General features: G+C 40.2%; 1 protein-coding gene across 1 annotated transcript in view; it reads right to left on the bottom strand.

Annotated features, from left to right (window-relative positions):
* Positions 1–218: 218 nt before the first annotated feature.
* The window catches only part of dock1 (dedicator of cytokinesis 1), a 186,306-nt gene continuing 168,665 nt past the window's right edge, over positions 219–17,859 (bottom strand). The window contains exons 47-52 of the mRNA XM_046069923.1: positions 10,754–10,891; positions 8,436–8,578; positions 7,660–7,858; positions 5,662–5,839; positions 2,474–2,625; positions 219–1,096 (exon numbers count right to left, since the gene is read on the bottom strand). Of these exons, the coding sequence (XP_045925879.1) occupies positions 1,001–1,096; positions 2,474–2,625; positions 5,662–5,839; positions 7,660–7,858; positions 8,436–8,578; positions 10,754–10,891 (906 nt within the window). The 3' untranslated portion in view covers positions 219–1,000. The remainder of the gene's footprint in view (positions 1,097–2,473; positions 2,626–5,661; positions 5,840–7,659; positions 7,859–8,435; positions 8,579–10,753; positions 10,892–17,859) is intronic.

Below are 17,859 nucleotides of genomic sequence, written 5' to 3'. Positions count from 1 at the left end.
TGCATTAGCCTATATTGAAGTCATTTTGTGGCGTAACACGTCCCAGTATAGAACGCATGTGTGTTGATAATGAAGTGGCTGTTGTGATGGCTTCGTGTTCAGTAGAAGTGAGGAAATGCGTACATATTGACAGTTTGTTTTGGATTTCAGAAACATGAAAACACTTGCATCTATTTTCAGCATCTCTCGCTGTAGACCAAAATAATGAGGCAGACATATTTCTTTTTAAAAATACATACATTTGAAAGTTTATTCAGAAGTTGTGTCAGTAGTGAATTGAGAACAGTCAATATTATGGAAATCCAAGGTTACAGCAATCAAGGACAAGCTCTGAACAATGATAATGCGATAGGAGTTAGTTGTATGTGCACTCCAAAAACTTACCAAAATAAATCCATGATAGGTTCTCACATACCAATTCTGTCAGTCCCTGTCAATTCAAAACCTACAAGCCCTTTTTTTGTTTCATATAAATGCCACTAATGATACATTAATACAAAAAGAGTCATGATCAAATCACATAAAAAACCTGAAATAAAATAAAATCATATATACAAACCTCTGTACATTGTGGGAATATGAATAAATGAGATTGGAATTATACTTTATTGAGCTATGTGCTCCCATAAACGTGAGAGTGGGTCAGTATTAGAAAGCTGTTGGTCTAAGCTTATCTGTCTGAAAACAATATCCTGATAAAGTCTTGAAGTGGCATGGCAGACATCATTTATAAATTCAGTTACTAATCATCTGTGCAACATGCTCCCTGTTGCAGACTGCATCATCGTCAAACTGAAGGCAAAACAAGAAAGGAGGAAAAAAAAGAATGATTATAAGGGGCGGGATGCAGTGAGGTATTCATCTTGTCAGGCTGGGACAGGGAGCGACGAATGTGTGGGTAAAAACATCTGTTTTTTTGGAAGGGGGGAAGCGGTTACTGTTGATGTTGTTTTTGTTGTGTTGTCAGTGTGTTGTTTGGTCCTACTGACAGCGTCTTTGTTCACTGTACAATTCCTGAATCGATGGAGGCCTGTTTCCTGGTGGTCTTGGGAGGAGGTGGAGGAGGGGTCTTGCTGGGCAGAGGAGGTGGAATGTGCTGCAAAGAGACAAAACAGTAACATTGAAATTGCCATTTTCTCAAATAAGGACAACTTGGCTTTCCACTAAAATCAAAAACTCAAGATTTAAAGCTGCTATCATCCCCAAATTGATTGACAGGTATTTTAATACATGGAGTAATGCCAGGATCAGCTTACACAACATTTATGTCTTTTAAGATGGTCACTATGTCAGATTTGAACACGGTACCTCAACTTGTCACACTACATGTTTTTCAGACTACACATCAAACCTCAACCAATCATATCTTGATCTCTTGATGTGCGATTGCACAAGAGAGGCAAGAGAGACTTTCTATATCAAGAATCAGTTACCTTTTATTACTATCCACATTTGGGCTGATATCACGTAGCCTGATCCTGGCACAACATTAGACACCTAAATCTAAGCTATGAATGTTTTTTTGATGCTGGTAACTGGTTTTATTTTTAAAATCAATAACGCTTGCGAAAACAGGCCCATATTAGTTGAGTAATTCAAAATGTTAATGTCAAACGAGTTATTTTTATGAAAATATTTATGTAGATTGGGGCTTTAAGATAATAGTGGCTAAAGATTATGTGATCTATTAGAAGGAGAATGAAGATACTGTTACTTTGAGATATTGATACCAATTAAATGAAAATCTTGATTAAAATCAGATCTGTCTGAGCTATTCAGTCCACCTGCAAGCCATTCTAAAGAGACCTGATTGGACAGTGTACAAGGAGAAATGTTTGTGGAATGACCTCACCTCCATCAAGTACTGTAAATGAAGAGCAGCTGTCACTCAGTCTCTGAACATCTGCTCTTACTACGCTACTGTCTGCCTGCTGCCACACTGTGTGCAGAGGCTCCGTTTTACTACCTGTCCATGGGCCGTGACAGTGGATAAATAAGATTAGTTAACACTGCGGTGAGGCAAGAAGATGGCTAGCATAGACGTCGGTGAGTGTGGAGAGACGAGATGCTGATTAACAGCGGGAGAGCTCCTGATGGATGTGAGAGGTAAAGTAATCATCCAATCAATCACGTCTGTGTGTCGGGCCGGCTGGGGGGAACGAGTATAAATAACGGTGGGGTGGACAGGCGGGTGTTGGCCTTTGCTGCTAACTGACTGATGCCTCCACTCTTCTGTGACACACTTTACAAAAATGATAGACAAATGCAGTACAAGCACAAATGTGAGTGAAATTGCATGCACGCATACAGACATGAATGCAAGCACATTAGCACAGGGGTAGGGGTAGGGGTAGGGGTAGGGGAAGGTGGAGGAGGGTGACCCGAATGTCAAGTGCGTGTAGCGGCCTCTTGTTTCATTATAAGTGCCATGCATCATTAAGGAGCTCCTCTCAGCCCTAATTAAAACACCTACCCTTTGATGTGGGGGGGGTGGTGGAGGCGTTGAGGGACTCGTCAAGTCTTGATTATCTAGCAGGTTGCCATAATCAGCCGTGCTGCCTTTCACAGGCAGCGGAGGAGGGGTTTCACCTTTCTCTGAGAAGCCCATCCCGTTCAGCTCCAGATCTGTGTAAGAGGGCGCTCATCAGCTCACATTCATCATCCAGCTACATGGGTGTTTGTTAACAGTACATCTGGGACACAAAATAGATCACATGGCCTACTTCTGGTGACTTACCCATCATTAGGACTAATTGTTTTGTGTTTTCAATAGACAAGAAAAAATGAGCAACAGCAAAAATCCTGCACACTAATAAAGGGGAAGTCCACTCATGGGGAGTATACTATAAAAATATTATTTCCAGGGTCGAGCTTGAACGGAGAAGCTCAAGTCTGATGATGTCAGTAAATGTTTCTTGGCTTCGAGACTACAACTTTACTTTAACCCCCGATTAAACATTTATAAGCACTATATAAATATTTCAAGGTTCAGTGTGTAAGATTTAGTGCATCTAGTGGTGAGGGTTGTGAATTGCAACCATCTGTGCAGTCTACCACTGCCCCCCATAGAAAGTATATTACTGGACGAAGCCACCCCGCTGATTTGAATGGAGAGCAGTGAATCTAGTTTTGGACCAATAAAATACTACAACAGGGCTACTTCCTGTTGGCACCAGCGTCTAACGTCTAACGGCACGTGGTTTAATGACGTAGTACAACGGCAGAAACACCGTAATTGTGGTAGCTGCAGAGCTGCGCCAACAAAAAGTTTCATGGCTCAGTGTGTTTGTCTGACTCGGATCGACACTGATTAATCAGCCCACCTACGAGGCTCACCTGTCAAACACCAACGCAGCGTCACTGATTGACGAATAGTTTGTTTTAGATTGCCGAGAGTTTATAATCTAAGCAATATGGTTACATCTCTCATGTGCGCCAGGGTGTCACAGGGTTTTGACATCATTTTTGGGCCTACACGGATCCCTCCATGCAGGCTTTGGTCGGCTTCACTGCCCGATCTCTGGCTTACCCCCTTGCTGCACCCTAACCTTTCAAAGAGCCTAGGACAGCTACGGTGGCTGACACAGCACAAAAGGTGTCTCTTCTGAGACAGCAGAGAATAGCCAGTCAAGAAATGAGGTTTCTTTAGCTATATTTATTAAGAAATTATATTTACTTAATTACTCAGTAAAACCATATGTTATTGTCACTTGGCCAAGGACAGATAACATGGAAAGTGTAAGCCAAGAGAGTGTAACATTGTCACTGTTTCTGCATCACAGTCTATTATAAACCACACATTAGATAAAGTTTATACAAACATTGACAAGGGAAACACATTAATTCTCTCTGAGATTATGTATCTTTGCCAAAACTGCCCGCCATCAATAATATCTGGCCCGTGGTCAGATTATGGTGCTTTGATAGTGGCAAAAAATATAAATAAATAAATACTTTGATAGCGGTGCTGAAATAGATTTCAGTCATGACAGCAACAGTTACTCACATAATCACTTCCTCTCTAGTGGGGTTTGCCTACATAATAAAAGCGCGAGAAGCTTGTTTACTACACTGCAGTAATGGGAGTTGAAGTGAGCTTTTACTTTGAAAATTCTGAACGACATTAAAGAGTCTGTAGCCTGCTTGACACACCTCTGAAAGAGCCATGAGAGAACGTGATTCTCTTAAACGTCTTCTGACTGGAGATACTGGGGAAATGCAAAAGCGTCCGTAGGTTGACGGATGCAGATCAAACACCGAAACAGAAACAGTGTAGCACATGCCGTGATCTGAAAAACATTTACTGCAGAATCCATTTGCTGAAGAGAAAAAAAAACTTGTCCCAAGGTGGGATCAAACACTTTACCATTGAGTTACGAGTCCTATGCTTTACCAACTGAGCTAACCGAACAACATAATGGAAGTCAATATTATGTCTTCTCAGCCACCATCTAGTGGTTGAAAAGATTGCTCTGATGCAAAACTTATTTGCCGACCCCTGCTGTATATTATTACTATTTCTTCTTCTTCTAATGTACTTATTCAACATAGTGATGAGTGTCTACACTGCTTGAATTCTACCAGAAGTAGAACATGAAGAACGTAGTGACGAAACACGCTCTGTAGCGCCGTTTGTCCATTTTCAGCTACTGCAGAAACATGACGATGCAACGTGGCGACGACCATGGAAGAGGGGACCCGCGATTATGTAGATATAAATGGCTCATTCTAACGTAATAAAAACTTAATGGTTTATTATGTAAGGTATTTACACACCACTAAAAACATAGTTATGGATTTTCATAGATCATCAGAAATATTACACACTGAACTTTTAATAAATGGTTTATAATAATAATAATAATATTGGGGACTTCCATGGTACTACAAATTTATTATGTAAAGCCTGCCTTACAGACTAAAGGTGAGTAATTAGAAAGACTTTGGTATTTGCCAGGCAGGGAGATCTAAAAAAAGATGCTATTCATTGCTATGCTGTTAAGAGTTGCACTATGGGAAGTGTGGCAGCCACTGTTTTTTGAGCTTGACCCATAAAATCAACTTTTAAATCAGGACATCGCTGCCTCTTTTGCATTGATTTTGACCATTCCTTTTTGTAAACATATCTGGAAGTAAGTCCCCCAACTTTATACAAGTGCAATATTAAATCGATCTTTTGAGTTGCTACAAAATGCAGACTGTTATACAAGAATGCTGTGACTTGATGAAACTGATTTGGTCAAGTAATAAATTGCATCTCAAGCAGCATCTCTAAATGACATGTATATCACGATGCTAAATATCAGAATTGTAGAGAAGCAACAGTAGACTCTTTTGCTCTTGAACATCCATAATAAGCCCATTGAGCCCGTTATGTGTGATCCTGGTATTAGAAGAGACAAATTTAGAGGTAAATGTGTGGTGCTAACAGTTACGATTTGCATGACCATTTAAAGAAGTGTAGCTACTATGGCACATAGCGCTATGTTTTAGATCAAACTGAACATCATTACATGTACCACGGCATGTGGTAAAAGTGATGCAAGAGGTAAAACAAAGTCAGAAGGAGGCAGAGAGGCCCTACAGAGATTATGGAGGCTTCAGTCCAAAGATGATACAACCTCTTGAATGGGAGCGAGAGGAAAGTGAGATTGCTCTTACTGGAAACAGTGAGAAGGCTAAATGAGAGTTTGTTCCTGGGTGTGATGGGCGGGGGTCCAGAAGAGGAGGAGGAGTTGGAGGATGAAGAAGGGGGTCCAGGGGACACGGAGAGGCGACGGTCTCCACCAATCTGGTTTAGAACTTGACTCCTTGGTCTCTGAGGCCGCAGGGGGCTGATCTGAGTGATCATGCACAAACAAAGAAAAGAAGGATTCAGTCATTACTGAGTGCTCAAAGTCAAACAATCCAAATTACACAACAAGTCAATAAAACAGAAATGAGAACAGAATTTACTGAGTGGAAAATGAGTTGAGTCTATGATGAATAAAAACAGAAGATCAATAAAGGATCATATAAAGGAGAAAATTAGTTACACATCTCCACAGGGACTGTTGTATGTGTATACACGTGCATATTAAGTCGGCTATTTGTATTCCTAAAGGAGAAACCATTTGGATAAATGTGCTCATTGGATTGCAATATCTTATTTGTGGTTACAAATCATTGTTTGCATGCAAGACTGCGTTCTCCCGGCTTTATTATGGCTGGAATTTGAATATGAAAAGATGTGTCCTCAGGGCTATTCCACACTGTAGGCTACATTAACAAACAACTTTGTAATTGGCCAAACTCAAACAGTCAGCCACAAGGGAGACACTGAAAATAACAACACACTTCATTCAGAGATTTTGTTTTTTCCCAGAACACTAAAACACAAAACCGATATTTATATTGAGCTGATTTTTTTTCTTGATCTACATGTTCCAGAATATAACTTCAACTGCTTGGTAACTACCAGAGACCCCTAGATGCTCTACTCTTGACCCCTGAGGGAGAAGGCTCCTATCACAAGCTAGACGGCTCCACCACTGCCAGGAGCCTCTTTTGGATCCCATTCCTACCCTTATCTTAATGCCGTTAGCCAGGGTGCATTCCCACTGGGCATGCAGAAAACAGTGATACCTGGCTACTGTAATGGACACAGCAGTAGTAAAGAGGGACATGAGCAGAGAGAGGGGAAAGATAAACATATGTGGAGTGCGGAGAGAACGGGGGACGTGGGGTGTGTGTGGGGGGTGATCGTGCGGGGGTGGGGGGCAGAGGAGCGGCAGAAGTGTGAGCTATCTATGTTGATACAATGCTAATTGCAACTCATTCCATGACTGTGTTGGATAGAATGAACATACCTACAATTTTGCTTTTCTTGGAGACTTGCTGCTAAGGACACTACAAAGTCCAAATATGACTTTAGGATAACGCTACAGAACATCAAATTCAACAAAAGTCTTCTGCTGCTCTGTGGCACATTAATGTTTGTATACTGTATGATGTCCTACGTGCATACATGTGGAAAATTTGGTGAGTTACATTACAAGAAAAGTCACAGAATCAGTAAAATCCTCCAGATTCTTCTTCTGAGGACCATGAATATGCACAGAAAATGTTATGATCATCTACTACTTAGTTATCTTATGTACAAACAACATGATCCAAGAGTGGCGCCAGAAAAAAGCTCTTGGAGAGTCCAAATTTCATGGTCATCCACCCATTTGGATTATTGTTGTGTACAATAATGGTGGCCTGATGGAGGCACTAAAAGAAAGGTCAAAGGTCACCTTTCCTAATCCTTAAGAAATATGAATAACCAGGAATCCACAAGAAAGCATAGAAAAAAGGTTTCCCAAAATGCTTGCATACAATATATGCACATATTAAATTATGCATTTAACATCACCCCTATTTTCTTCTTTGTGAAACATAAACATCCACAGCAAATGTTCATTGTGCTTGTGTAGGATAGAGTACAAGAAAGCATATAAGTTAGTATAAGTATAAGTTAAAGTAAAAAACAAAAAAAAACAAAAGGAAAGGCCAGGAAGATTGCAAGAGTGCAGATTTACTATAGGACGGAGAAGAGGAAAGGGGAGAAAAATGAGAAAGAGGGAAATAGCAAAATATGGGTGAACTAAGTCCTTGCATAGGTCACTTTTTCCGTACCGTCTCTGACAGTATGACAGCTTCAGTGGGCTGCAGAGGGATCTCCGTGGTCTTCATCTCTTTGTCAAAGAGCTCCTGATGCTTACTGTTTCTCTTCTCCTTCTTTTTCTCTTTGCGCTCCTTCTCAGGCTCATCCCGGTCCAGCTTGTCCTGAGACTTGGTGTGCAGCTTCTTTGGCAGGAGAGGCTCCAGTGCAAAACTTACACAAAGAGAAAAAGATAATGGTAATTATCATTTTTGCTCCTTCCTTGTTTTTATACCTGAGGTAGTTTTATCAATATTTTACTGGCTTGGGATGCAGGACATAGTCTCATCGTTCTCTCATCATATGTACTTATTTGTTTGTTCAATAAACCTTGAACTTTATATAATATAGAGACTCATGCTAGAGAAAATGCTGAGGTACTCTTCTATCAGAGGTTACTACAGGGGAAAAACTATATAACACTGCTGTGTGTTTTCTTACAGTCTAGTTAAAGGGGATAACTGAAGGAGTTGATAGCATAAATGTTTCATTTACATTTTCAACCAAATGAAGTTGATAGAGATTTAACTTGTACATGACAAGTAGACAGTCTTCATGAACTCAACAAAAATATGTTATTGTATAAATGGAATCTCTTTGCAATGTTAAATAAAAAAGGCCTGAGACTGACTTATCGAAATAGTCACAGGGATGCAAAAACAACTTTTAAACTGCTCAAATGGGATAGCCAAAAGCTAAGGAAGATGTATGTTTTTTTTTATGCCCTTAAAAACTGTAAAAAGGGTGTTACCCATCTGAGCCAGGTCTGGAGGGGGAGTTGTCAGAGGAGATGGAGGTGACTGAAGCCACTGACAGCGGCCTCTGGGAGGAGGGCATGGTGAAGGAGCGCACCATGGACTGAGGACGAGGCCCCCGCCGCTCATCTGCTGCCGGCTGACACCGCAAAAAAAACACACAAAACAGAAACATACAGAAAGAATTCAGCTTATAAGTCACTGACTGCTTTGGAGTTATCTGTGCATTTTAATTTTTGTTTAAAGGTATTTTGAATGTGCACAGAGTAGCGTGCAAAAGCGCCACTAAATACACATTCTCTTATATGTTTTATTTATTGACTGCAGAAAGAAATGGATGTAGCCCCTGTGATGTCCCACAGGCAATTGTAGTTTTGATGGTCAGATTTGCCATGTGGAGAAAAATCTAATTTGGGCAAAGAAGAAGCTGAAGAGGCAGTGCAATATGACGGAAGATAGATTATAGCTGTAGATGCCTGTCATTAAGGAAACAGGACCCAAGACATACTACTCTTTAAGCCTTAATATCTCTTTTATAGAAAAATGATTCCAACAAGACAAATAGTCTACGGGCATGCTTCTCTTTCAGTGAGGCTGTACTACAGCAGTGCTTGAGCTAAATGCTAATGTAAGTATGCTAACATGCTCACAATGACAATGCTAAAACGCTGATAATGGTACCATTTTCACCATCTCTGTATGGTGTTAGCATGCTAGCATTTGTTAATTAGCACCAAACTCAAAGTAAAACTGAGGCCGATGGGAATGTCATTAGTCTAGAAGTTTTTTTACTCATAAACCAAAGTAAAACCAAAGTAAACAACAAAGGGAGGGTGTGACAGTGCTAAAGAAAAAGTGAAGGCATCACTAAAGTCATTAGGCTTCATCATTTTGGGTATACAAATTTCCATAACAAAATTTCGTGGCAATCCATCCAGTTGGTGTTGGCACATTCCAGGCTGTATAGAGAGGCTGTGAGCTAAATTAACTGTGAGTTAATTTAGCTAAACATTGCCACAAAGACACTTATTTGAAGTGAAATTGAAACTACTCACACATTAACTTTAGTATAACAAACAAAACAACAAAATAACTGATTCTATATTTTGAGGAACAATGTAATGCAGTCATATTTCTGTGGCTGCTTAAGTTAATCACAATATACATTCCATCCAGGTTGATTTATATTTTTATTGAGAAAGAACTGAATATTCAAATTTTCTTTTTAGAAATGTATGTACGTCTTTTCCTGACATCACTACTCTGTCCTTGGGAAAGGCTATCAGATCCTATTCATCAAATATATTGTATATGGCCTTGACGCTAGATAGCTAGCTAGTAGTGATGATTTATACTACGTAAATTAAGGCAGTTGTGTGAATTGTGAATACCGTGCTCATTTTATACTGCATTAAAATGTTCTTGCCACTGTTGAAGTGTTCAATCTATACCTGTTTCTGATGGTCCATTGTATAAGAGACAATAGATATGAAATCAAGTGTGTGAGGGACAGGGACACTCTAAGGGTGAAGGCCATGCCCAGTATTATCCTAAGGATATGTACAATATAAAGCTACAAATGCAGCTACATAATCGAACAAAAAGTTAGGGGAAATCTGGTGGTACCATTAATTTCTGTACTGAACCTGCTGGAAAAAACACTGGTAACAGCAGCTCCAACAATGAACCCTTCTGCATTTAAAGAGTCTTTTCAAGCAAAGAAAAGGGCCATCACACATCTGATAGGATGACCTTATTATCACACCCTGGAAAGTGATGGCTTTTCTCTCGTTTGAAAGGTCACCACCCTCTTCCTTTAAATTGAGCGAGGGCCCCTTTACCTCAGGCAAGACTGAGGGAAAAGCTTGGCCAAGCAACAATTAAATCTGTAAAGGAGTCCACAGCAGTATCCCACTACACACGTGCTGACTTCAGCTAAAAGTAAAAGCAAGTCTGACATACATGTTCTAAGTGCATTTGGAGGTCTTACTGTAAAGGAACAGGATACTCAAAATCAGAAATGTATAGCTTAATATAGTATGTGCCATCAGCTCTTTGAAATGTCATGAAATGCTGTTAATGTTATGTTAATTATGTTCAATTTTATCATCTTTATGTCCTGATTTAGTCACTGGGCTTGGCAGTGCTTCCTCACATGGTAAATCAGATCCAAATATGGGCTTTCAGCCCACAGTGTAAACTTTACACTGTGTGATATGTTTGCATGTGATTCTATTTATGCCTGCTAAAAAACACATTGAAAGACAAAGCACTTTTCATGTAACAGAAAGGTCCCAAATAGGCAATTGCTTACCAGGGCCTTTACCCCATACTGTTTCTCAACTTTCTCCCGCAGTTGCCTGAAGCAGGCCTCCAAGCGGTCGTGGAAAGGCCTCAGTGCCTCTGTGACCTTCTCTCCATGGATGCGAACACCTTCAGCGAGGTGCGGGACCTGGCGGGGAAAAACTGTAGTGTGAGAAATCTTCATCCAACATACCTTGGAGAGATAAGAGGTTAGGTACTAGGGCTGACCTCCAATAGCCGAAGATTCGATGCTTCGATGGGCGGAGCCTGAGTCGACTGTCAATCTCACAGTCAAAGCTTTGCAGCGAAACGAAAGGATCATGCCATTTTGGCGATATGGGGGTGCTGAACGTCTGATTTTACATAGAACTACCAGTTTTCTCCCAATAAGTTAATATACAGCCTGTTACAATATACACTTCAACATTTAATGCTGTAAATAAACATCTAAAAAGAATAAAACTTTGAATAAATGTTTTTAAAAGTGCGTAAATAAATCCAAAATTGTAACCCTAATCCTGGGTCGTCAGTGCGCATGTGTAGGCGTAGCGTGTGTGTGTGTGTGTGTGGTGGTGGTGGAAGAGGAACACTTAGGCTGCGTTCTGATCCACAGTGTACATAAACAGTGCTGGTTAAGGGAACTTCCCTCAACAAAATTCTTCCATTAGGAACACCCTGCAACATCATCAAAGCACACGTCAGCCATTACCCTGGTAATGTAAACACCTCGGATACACGCTGCTACTGTGGACATTTACTGAAATTAAATATTGAATATATGTTACAACAAACTGATACAATTACAAAACTTATATTTCCATAACTTGTTCTATTTATATTCAATTAAAATGTATGTAACTTGTGAATGAATGTGATTGGATTAATTTACAAGATATGCAGCGTCATTCTTAAAAAGATTCATATGAGCATTGTTGTTTTTAGGCAACCTAACCTCTGAAATAATCATATAAATAATGATAACATTAGTTACAACAACAATAATTATAGATATACAAACTCTGTGGTCTGCTCTATTGTTAGCTCCTATGAAGTTCAAAGGCTTGTGGGTAATCTTTCTTGTCAACTTCCTGCGAACTGATGAACCATTGTTCCCTTCTTCCCTACACAGTTCACAGTGCCCTGTGAAGTGAACATGTTGTGCTCCCTGCGGTTTGGAATCTCACTTAAAATGGCCGAATACCCTGTGCAGTCCACGTAGCAGGGAACTACAGGGCGATTGGAACGCACCCTTGCTGAAGAGACTGAGCCCCCGGCTTCACTGGTGTTGTGCTGAGTTGTCCTCGCGGGACTTTCGGATAATTTATCACCCTTGATGAACCACACAAAGAATATTGTATCGTTTTTAAATAGCCAGCTACTTGAAATAGACCCACGAGGAACCGCGATGTGCATGCAGTTGTCGGCAGCGCGGCATGCACGCAAAATTCACACGAGAGAGAGAGAGAGAGAGAGAGAGAGAGAGAGAGAGAGAGAGAGAGAGAGAGAGAGAAGGGTCTCCAAAAAGCCTCAGTTTAGCTGGAAATTTACAGTCTAAGTTGAAATTGACTATCAGTCGACTATAGGCAAGACTTGACGATTCTGATTCGACTATGTAAATCCTTAGTCGGGGACAGCCCTATTAGCTACATGTCGGTTCTTCAATTATCAGAGGAATACACTACTGTCCCACCGCATACGTCCATTTTAACGCACATAACCTTTGGCCTCTTGGCCAAATATGCACAATGTGCATAGAATATATATCAGTCTGACTGTGTCTGTGTGCACAAAGAGGAAATATCACTGCAACCTTATCCAGGTGAAGTAGACAATAGTAGAGAAGGCTGTTGCCATGACACTCCTTCCCCCTGCCTCCCACCACCAACATCACGTCATAACACAGGTATATATTAAACAATGCAATGAGAAAGCATAGACAGACTACATGTATAGACATGTACTGCATGTGATGGATGTTTTCCTCTCCAACTCTGACACAAATAAAGACGCAATGCAACCCTTTCAGCAAACTGCCGCCTCTCACACTGTAGGCAGCTGGTGACTAGCAAAATCTAAACACACAACAGAGACAGCTCAGGTAGAAGGAGAGAGAGGGAGACAGAGCAAGGAGAGACTGAAACTGCTAGTAATTAGGAAACCCCAGTGCCACAGTCGATGTCAGCAAGCTCTGCTGACTAAATCTGGCAAGAGGAGGAAGCATCACCCCTTAGGGAGCCAGCATTTGAGTGTTTTTTTTTTCCCTCTCCTGGTTTAAATCACAGGTTAACTTGTTTTTTCAGAACATGGTGTTTCAATGCTACATGCCACCTTTGGCTGTGGTAAGGCAGTGAAGAACTGCACAATAACTCACCAGAAACTAGCAAAGTTGTTACAGTAAGCTGTGGTAATAGCAGACCTTTTCTTTCCCATGGCAACTTTAAAAAAATCCCCTAAATGTCTCACTGCTATAATAGAGAAATACTGTTAAAGGTAGGGTAGGGAATTTATTTCAGAAGCATTTTTTGTTATATTTGTTGAAATTCTCTTTATATCCTGACAGCAATCGAACAAATGCTCTGACATAAAAATGGTACTCCGGTATCTTGGCTGTTGCAGGACTGTAAAAAGCATGGCCAATCATTTTATTTGGTTTGAAGGATCGTATTGTCTATCTGGCCTTGCTGCCTGTTTACCTACCTACCTACCTACGTTTCTGCCTGTGTGCACTGATTTTTTTTTTGGTTGGATACTTAGTTACTAGTTACTCCAATGTTGCCTAATCTAGATGTAATGGTGAAAGCAAAGCAGCACACACACATTAAAGGGGATATATATATATGTAATAAATAAAATATATTATTAACATTTATATAAATCGGTTTGAGTCAGAGTGGTGCATTTGAAAAACAAAGTGTAGAGTGCATGTTGTGTCACATGTTAAGTACAGTAGCTTCTATGGCTAACACAGCACCTTAGCCCTGAGCAAATGAAACAAAGAATCTGCTCACAAAAAGTACAAAGAAGTCTGTGAAATATCTGGTATAGGTGGGCCAGTAAATAGAAGACGTTGTGTGTGCTAACCTCTGATTCCCTAGAGACTGCTCACCTTTTTTCCTTTTCTCTGCGGGCAAACTGCCCCTCTACAGCAGGCTACAGCTAGAACAGACTTCACTCAGCTAACTCACAACACCAATTCAGTTTCGTGATGCAACCTTTTGTAATAATCTCAACGGTGCATGTTTTATTTACACGTTTCAACATGTGGTAGGCTCATTAACAGGGAGAGAAAAAATACTAATGCAGAAAGTAACACACATCTACAATGTTACTGATTGGGAAATCAGACACCCTCAGGTTCTCAACCATGTGTAATGCACTGCACTAATGTATTAAAAAGCAAACCATGATTAGAGAACACACAGTGGGCAGATCAGCTTGAAAAGAGCTACTGAGCATGTACCATTGTGTCCAAAATCAAAGATATTTCACTCACTGAATTTTAGTTCCTGTGCTGTGCTCCACAAAACCAAAGATTTGGCAAAATAAATGAGAGAAGGCTACAGACACCCTGCAAGGATTTCCCCTGATATGGAGCACCTTCATCATCACTGTTGGGACCTCTTGGAGGAGAGAGGAGAGAGCAGGAGGGTAAGAAAGAAAAGGTGAAGGAAAGAGAGGCAGAGGGAAAAGAGGTTACGAGTAAGAGAAAGGGGAGGGAGAGGAGTCACAGGGACAAAGTGCTGTGAGATGAAAAAGATAGAAATGGGGAGAAAAAAACTGTGAGAGTGAGAGCTGAGGCAAGATTCACGTCTCCCAGGATACCCACATCTTTTTATAGACATCAGGATGATTGAGTGCGACTGAGTGGCGGCATGGCAACAGAATTCTGCGTGGTGGCTGCACAGAGATAAGCTCATCGTGCAAGACACTTAAGCTGCATTGAAACCAAGCAGTCCATTCCAGTTCAGTTAATTTCAGCTTGTTACACATTAGAACGGTTATATTCGTGTTTTGATCTGCAAAAGTTGTGGATGGTAGCAATAGATCCACCCCATACCACCCTGTTTATGTTACCCCTCTGTTGAGGTACGTAGCACACAGAAGGTGGACCTAGAAACACTGTAGTGTGTTGAGTGGTCGACAGAATCTTCACTTCTTGTGCACAAACCTGGCACTTTGAAAAACAGATGTTTCCTTATGTATATTATATCTTTCCATGCAAACCCCAACTTTTGAACTACACGTTCAACTTTCAAGCTGCACTTTGTGGACATGCAGTGATTACAAATGAAGTTAAGCGAATGCTAGTATAAGCTGACAAGAAGTATTAAATAAATAGCATTACTGTTTAATATCAGCAGTGTCTCTCAGAGCCCAGTGTTCTTAGGTGAACCCTGTCACTCTATCCCTCTCTAATTCACAGTGAGCAGACTTCTGTGCCTAGGATTCTGGGACAGCCACATTGCCTTTGAGATGCCTGGTATTAAGGCTATGATGACATATTAAGACCTTTCATGAAGGTCACAAAGGTCTGGGAGACGTACACAGCCAGTGGTGAGTCAGACAGACTAATAAGCACTCTTCTATCTATGAGACAAAGGGACCAAAAGCACAAGCAAAAACCATAACCAAAGGACACCATATAGAAAAAGGAATTGTCATTGAAAGATGTGTTTATTTGCATCTGAACATGCTGTTGACGCCTTGGTCTGTGATTCAATTATTAAACACTCAGCCACCCTTAACAACTTTTAATAGAGAGGATCATGCTGTAGTGAGAAGATTTAGGTACTAATTTAGGCATCTGTATAGAGCGTTTGCTAATTATGACCAGAAACACCACAGAAAACACCTACTTTGCATTTGCCAGGGAGCTTTTTACAATACCCAATTTCCTGATTTCCAGTTGCTCATTTCCTCTCTAATTACTAGACGGGGACAATGGGTATTTCAGAATAATAGTGCACGCTGGCTCATTTCGAACCGTTTAGTTTGTTCACTGGAGCAGGCTCGACTTCATTTGTCTCATTTAGATAGCTTCAAGATGCGTGATAAACAAGCATGCTGGCTCTGGGAAGGAGACAGCTGATACCATTTCAAATCAACAACTCTGCGTTAGTCATCACTTTAAAAGTTCCCTTTGTGTGTATGTCTGGTGTGGGCTCTGCAAACATAGATCTGCTTTCTCTAAAACATGTCACTGTGATGATCACACCAAACAACTTCAATTGTATCTTTTTTGTGCTTAAGGGAGACATACCACCATGATTTCAAACACTTAGTTAGCATGAGTAAAGGACATTTTTAACCTGACACAGCTGCGAAGACAGAGCAACTTGTTTATCTTATAATGGTATGACTGGGGAGTACAAAAAAAGCTGCTGCTAATTAGTACTGTGTATTGTGGGTGGAGGATCATTTCAAAATTGCAGTGTGATTTCTAACACTATTTTAGTCCAGCTGAAATCTCAAATTGATGCCGAAATGCATTTGGCTCTTTTCACGTCTGAGCATCACATTGGAAGCAACACAAAGCTTTGAAACAAAGGTAAAAATAACTGATAGGTATTAAAGGTAAAATCTAGTTGCATTCTCTAACCTTGTCAGATTTAATGTATTTGTGATATTCACTTCTTTCCAGGAGTAATGAAGTAGCGACACATTTATTTTTAGTATGCCCTCACCAGCTTTGTCAACTTCTACTTCAGTCAGTGATATCCTACATTTCCTCATTTTTACACAGTTTGAATGTCTTCAAAATTGAATATAGAAAAACTAGAGTAACAACTAGTTATAAAAAACAGTCTTACATCTAAGGCAAAATGACTATGTAAGCAGCGTCACGAATGAAATTAACCTTGAAGACCAAAAAAGAAGCCAATAAGACGGGCATATTCCTGTGTGAATCGTGCCTTATAAAGACAAAAGGTTTCACAAAGACAAAACATCCTAACTTAACCATAACTTTTCAGATTTGGAGGAGTTTCACCAGAGATGCAGAACACAAAGATGACCTATTTTACAACAACAGAGAGGAGAACAACTATTGTAAATTCAATTACCTTTCTTTCCCCCTGCAACTAGCGATAGGAAGCAGACAGAGAATTTGTTCTCAATTCCTGGTTGAACCGTAACACAGGAAACTATGACTTCCTGAGTATTAAAATGACCCTTAGTTCAGAACTAAAAAGATAACAGAGTAATAAAAAAACCCTAAATAAAGCAAAAAAACCTAAGCCACAACTTTCTAAAATCCTAAAGGAAGCAAGTTTTTGTTATTCCTCTAGAAAGCAAAGATGGCCAGTAGTTTGTAAATCAATGATGAATGAGCTAAGATTGGTAGAGTTTCACAGTAAACTGTTAAACAGAATGTATTGTTATGTATTCCAACAATGTGTGCGTATGTGCATTTCTTGTCTGTTGTGTGTGCACTTCCTTCAGGCTCAGTGAGGGTGCAGAGCTCGCAAAACCGCCAGTGCTGATCTCTCGTTGCCTCTTCACACAGTGGAGCATCCTCCCTAACTTCAGAATGTTTGCTTCAGCACTCTCCCTTGCTATTATCTCCAGTGAACTCTTTAACACACTTTTCCCCTGCCCACTTCACTTACTGTCATTGGACAGTGTTGGTAGTGCTCTCAAGTTCTTCAAACGATATTATATTTTCCGTTGTAACCTTTCAGAGTGATTTTTTTTTCTGCAGCAGCTGCACTTCAGTAAGGTGACAACATTTCAGGTATAAATGCCATAATATACAGAACAAGTATCCTTCAGCATTCAAACTCTCTACTGTGTATATGTAGGACTTTCAAATGTCAAAACACACTGCCTGGTGTCTACAGGGCCCTTATCGGGTGGTGCAGGACTCCCAAATTTCTACTGCTGATTCCATTAATAGACTCCATAACTCATATATTCAACCCATATTAATTTATATAAGTGAATAGCCCAATGAAAATTCATGCAAAATAAAAACGCTCATTTATTCCAAGGCCAAGTTTTCATGCCTTTCACACTCCTCCATACCATCTAATCATTCTCAGTATGTTGGCTGCCTGTAGGCTACGCCTTTATCTGCTCTTTATATGTGCTATAGAAAATGAAATACCATGGAATATG

The sequence above is a fragment of the Micropterus dolomieu genome, linkage group LG14 (assembly GCF_021292245.1).
Source record: "Micropterus dolomieu isolate WLL.071019.BEF.003 ecotype Adirondacks linkage group LG14, ASM2129224v1, whole genome shotgun sequence".
Lineage (NCBI taxonomy): Eukaryota > Metazoa > Chordata > Actinopteri > Centrarchiformes > Centrarchidae > Micropterus > Micropterus dolomieu.
This window is presented reverse-complemented; position numbering and strand designations above follow the sequence as displayed.